The sequence below is a fragment of the Triticum urartu genome, chromosome 7A (assembly GCF_056163025.1).
Source record: "Triticum urartu cultivar PI428250 chromosome 7A, HENAU_Tu73, whole genome shotgun sequence".
Lineage (NCBI taxonomy): Eukaryota > Viridiplantae > Streptophyta > Magnoliopsida > Poales > Poaceae > Triticum > Triticum urartu.
Genome location: NC_141879.1, coordinates 623,836,184 through 623,838,732, shown reverse-complemented (window position 1 = coordinate 623,838,732; position 2,549 = coordinate 623,836,184). Strand labels below are relative to the sequence as shown.

The window sequence follows — 2,549 nt, the reverse complement described above, 5'->3', positions numbered from 1 at the left end:
TTTATACTGCCATTTGTGTACAAAACACAAACCATCTCAAAGGCTGTAGATACAGATCCAAGCGACCCATTTTTCGTTCTTTTTAAGAAAATAATATCAAGAGCTGTTGCATTGCCGCTAGAACTTTGCTATACGTCTCGATCGATTCTTAATGGCTCGTTGCTGTACGTGAGAGCCCATGGCGTCGCCATGTCGGGGCAGTCGGGCGTCTCATTTTCCATCAGAAAATTGGCAGCTACAGTCTACAGAGCCGGCCTGCCTGCTCTGTCTCCTCTCCTCTCCTCTCCTCTGGCGCCAACTCACACGCATTACACTCCTCTCCGGCCAGTTCGCAGAACCATCCATCCATCCATCGGGCACGCCACGCTCATCTCCAAATCCCTATATAAACCCCCCATGCCCTGCTCGTTCCACTCACACAAACACAAAGCTTCCATCCAGCTTTCTCCTCCTCCTCAACCTTCTTCTAGCTAGCTAGTCCCTAGTTGAGTGAGCGTACTTTTGGTAGCACGGAACGCATGGCTCGCATGGCGGTGTCGGTGCTGGCGATCCTGCTTGCCGCCTCTTGTGCCCTGGCGGCGGCGAGCTTCGACAAGGAGTTCGACGTCACCTGGGGTGACGGGCGAGGGAAGATCCTCAACAACGGCCAGCTCCTGACGCTGGGGCTGGACAAGGTCTCCGGCTCCGGGTTCCAGTCCAGGCACGAGTACCTCTTCGGCAAGATCGACATGCAGCTCAAGCTCGTCCCCGGCAACTCCGCCGGCACCGTCACCGCCTACTACGTAATTAAGCCAATACTCATTCATTCCTCTGCTTCTCCGTCTTGATCCAATGACAGGGTTGCCTAACTTGGTTTGGTTTGGTGTGTGTGAATGTGCAGCTGTCGTCGCAGGGTCCGACGCACGACGAGATCGACTTCGAGTTCCTGGGCAACGTCACCGGCGAGCCCTACACGCTGCACACCAACGTGTTCACGCAGGGGCAGGGCCAGCGGGAGCAGCAGTTCCGCCTCTGGTTCGATCCCACCAACGACTTCCACACCTACTCCATCCTCTGGAACCCCAAGCACATCATGTAAGCTGGTTCATCGCCATTGCTCAACGCCGGCCATGTAGGTACATGGACTGACCCATCGATTTGGTGGTGTGAATAATGCAGCTTAATGGTGGACGACATGCCGATCAGAGACTTCAAGAACCTTGAGGGAAAGGGGATCGCCTTCCCCAAGAACCAGCCGATGCGCCTCTACTCCAGCCTCTGGAACGCCGACGACTGGGCCACGCAGGGCGGCCGCGTCAAGACGGACTGGTCCCACGCACCGTTCTCCGCCTCCTACCGCGGCTTCAAGGCCGACGCGTGCGTGGTGACCGCAGACGGCAAGCCGCACTGCGGCGCCAGCGTGGGCACGGAGGTCGCCCCCGGCACCGGCGCGGCGGGCGAGTGGTACAACCAGGAGCTGGACCTGACGCGGCAGCAGCGGATGCGGTGGGTGCAGAGCAACTACATGATCTACAACTACTGCACCGACCCCAAGCGGGTCGCCAAGGGCGTCCCCGCCGAGTGCTCCATGTAGCCCCATATGTCCACCCAGCAAGCTAGCATTGGTCCGTCCGTGTATACGTCGACCGCCGGAGAAAGGGAAGATGGGGGCGTCTGTATTGTATGATAAATAAGGACTGGTGTGGAGTATAATGTGAAATGTAGCCACGTCTTTGTCACGCTCACGCTCACGCTCACTTGGTGTGTAATATATGCCTCATCTTGTTCTTCTTCATGTTTTTTTTTGAATCATGTGTTTGTTCTTCATGTGTTTGTTGCTCTCTGTTCCACTTCTTTGCAACGGCTTGGGTAAATTGTTTGTTCCCGGTACGCTTACTGTGTGCTCAACTTATCCTGAGGCTTGACAAGCGGACAAATTTGACAAATTTGACCTCAAAGCGAAAGTATTTCATAAACTAAACTGCTTTTGAAAATATTTCACACTGCTGATCCTTTTGTGTAGCGCCCGACAACAAGGCGCTGCACTCTACTGTGCAACTCCTTAGAGCTAGGCGCTGCACAGTATAGTGCAACTCCTTAAAGCTAGGCGCTGCACAGTGTGACGTGTAAGTGTTAGGCGTTGCACAGTAGAGTGCGGCGCCTTGCTGTCAGGCGCTGCACATTAAAGATCAGCCGGGTGAAATACTTTCAAGAATAGTTTAGTTTGTAAAATAGTTTCGATCCAAGGTTAAATTTGTGCCTTTTGCCTGACAAGCGAAGCCAGCAGCTGTTACTCAGTGATATACCTTTGCCTTGTCAATCAGTCACTCGGGTGGAAACTGATAGTGATAGGACTACGCTGCTGTACATTCATGCAACGTGACAAAGAAGTCACAGGGCACGGGCACTGCCTAGAACACCACTAGCGCGACAGAGGAAAAGGATAGGGGCTCGTAATAATCCGTCAGGTACTCGGGTCCCAGACTCGATCCCAGCTAGCTAGCTGCATGTGGTTAGTCCGGCGTTCGGATCAGGACGAGACCGATCAACGTCCTGTTAGGCTCGTGTGT

At 54.1% G+C, this 2,549-nt stretch overlaps 1 protein-coding gene across 1 annotated transcript; it reads left to right on the top strand.

Annotated features, from left to right (window-relative positions):
• The first annotated feature begins 403 nt into the window (after nucleotides 1-403).
• LOC125521480 (xyloglucan endotransglucosylase/hydrolase protein 24-like) lies at nucleotides 404-1,774 on the top strand. The gene is made up of 3 exons (XM_087532858.1): nucleotides 404-782; nucleotides 881-1,074; nucleotides 1,159-1,774. Exons 1-3 carry the CDS (start codon nucleotides 519-521, stop codon nucleotides 1,571-1,573), a joined length of 873 nt encoding a protein of 290 aa, XP_087388984.1. The 5' UTR covers nucleotides 404-518; the 3' UTR covers nucleotides 1,574-1,774.
• Nucleotides 1,775-2,549: the final 775 nt, after the last annotated feature.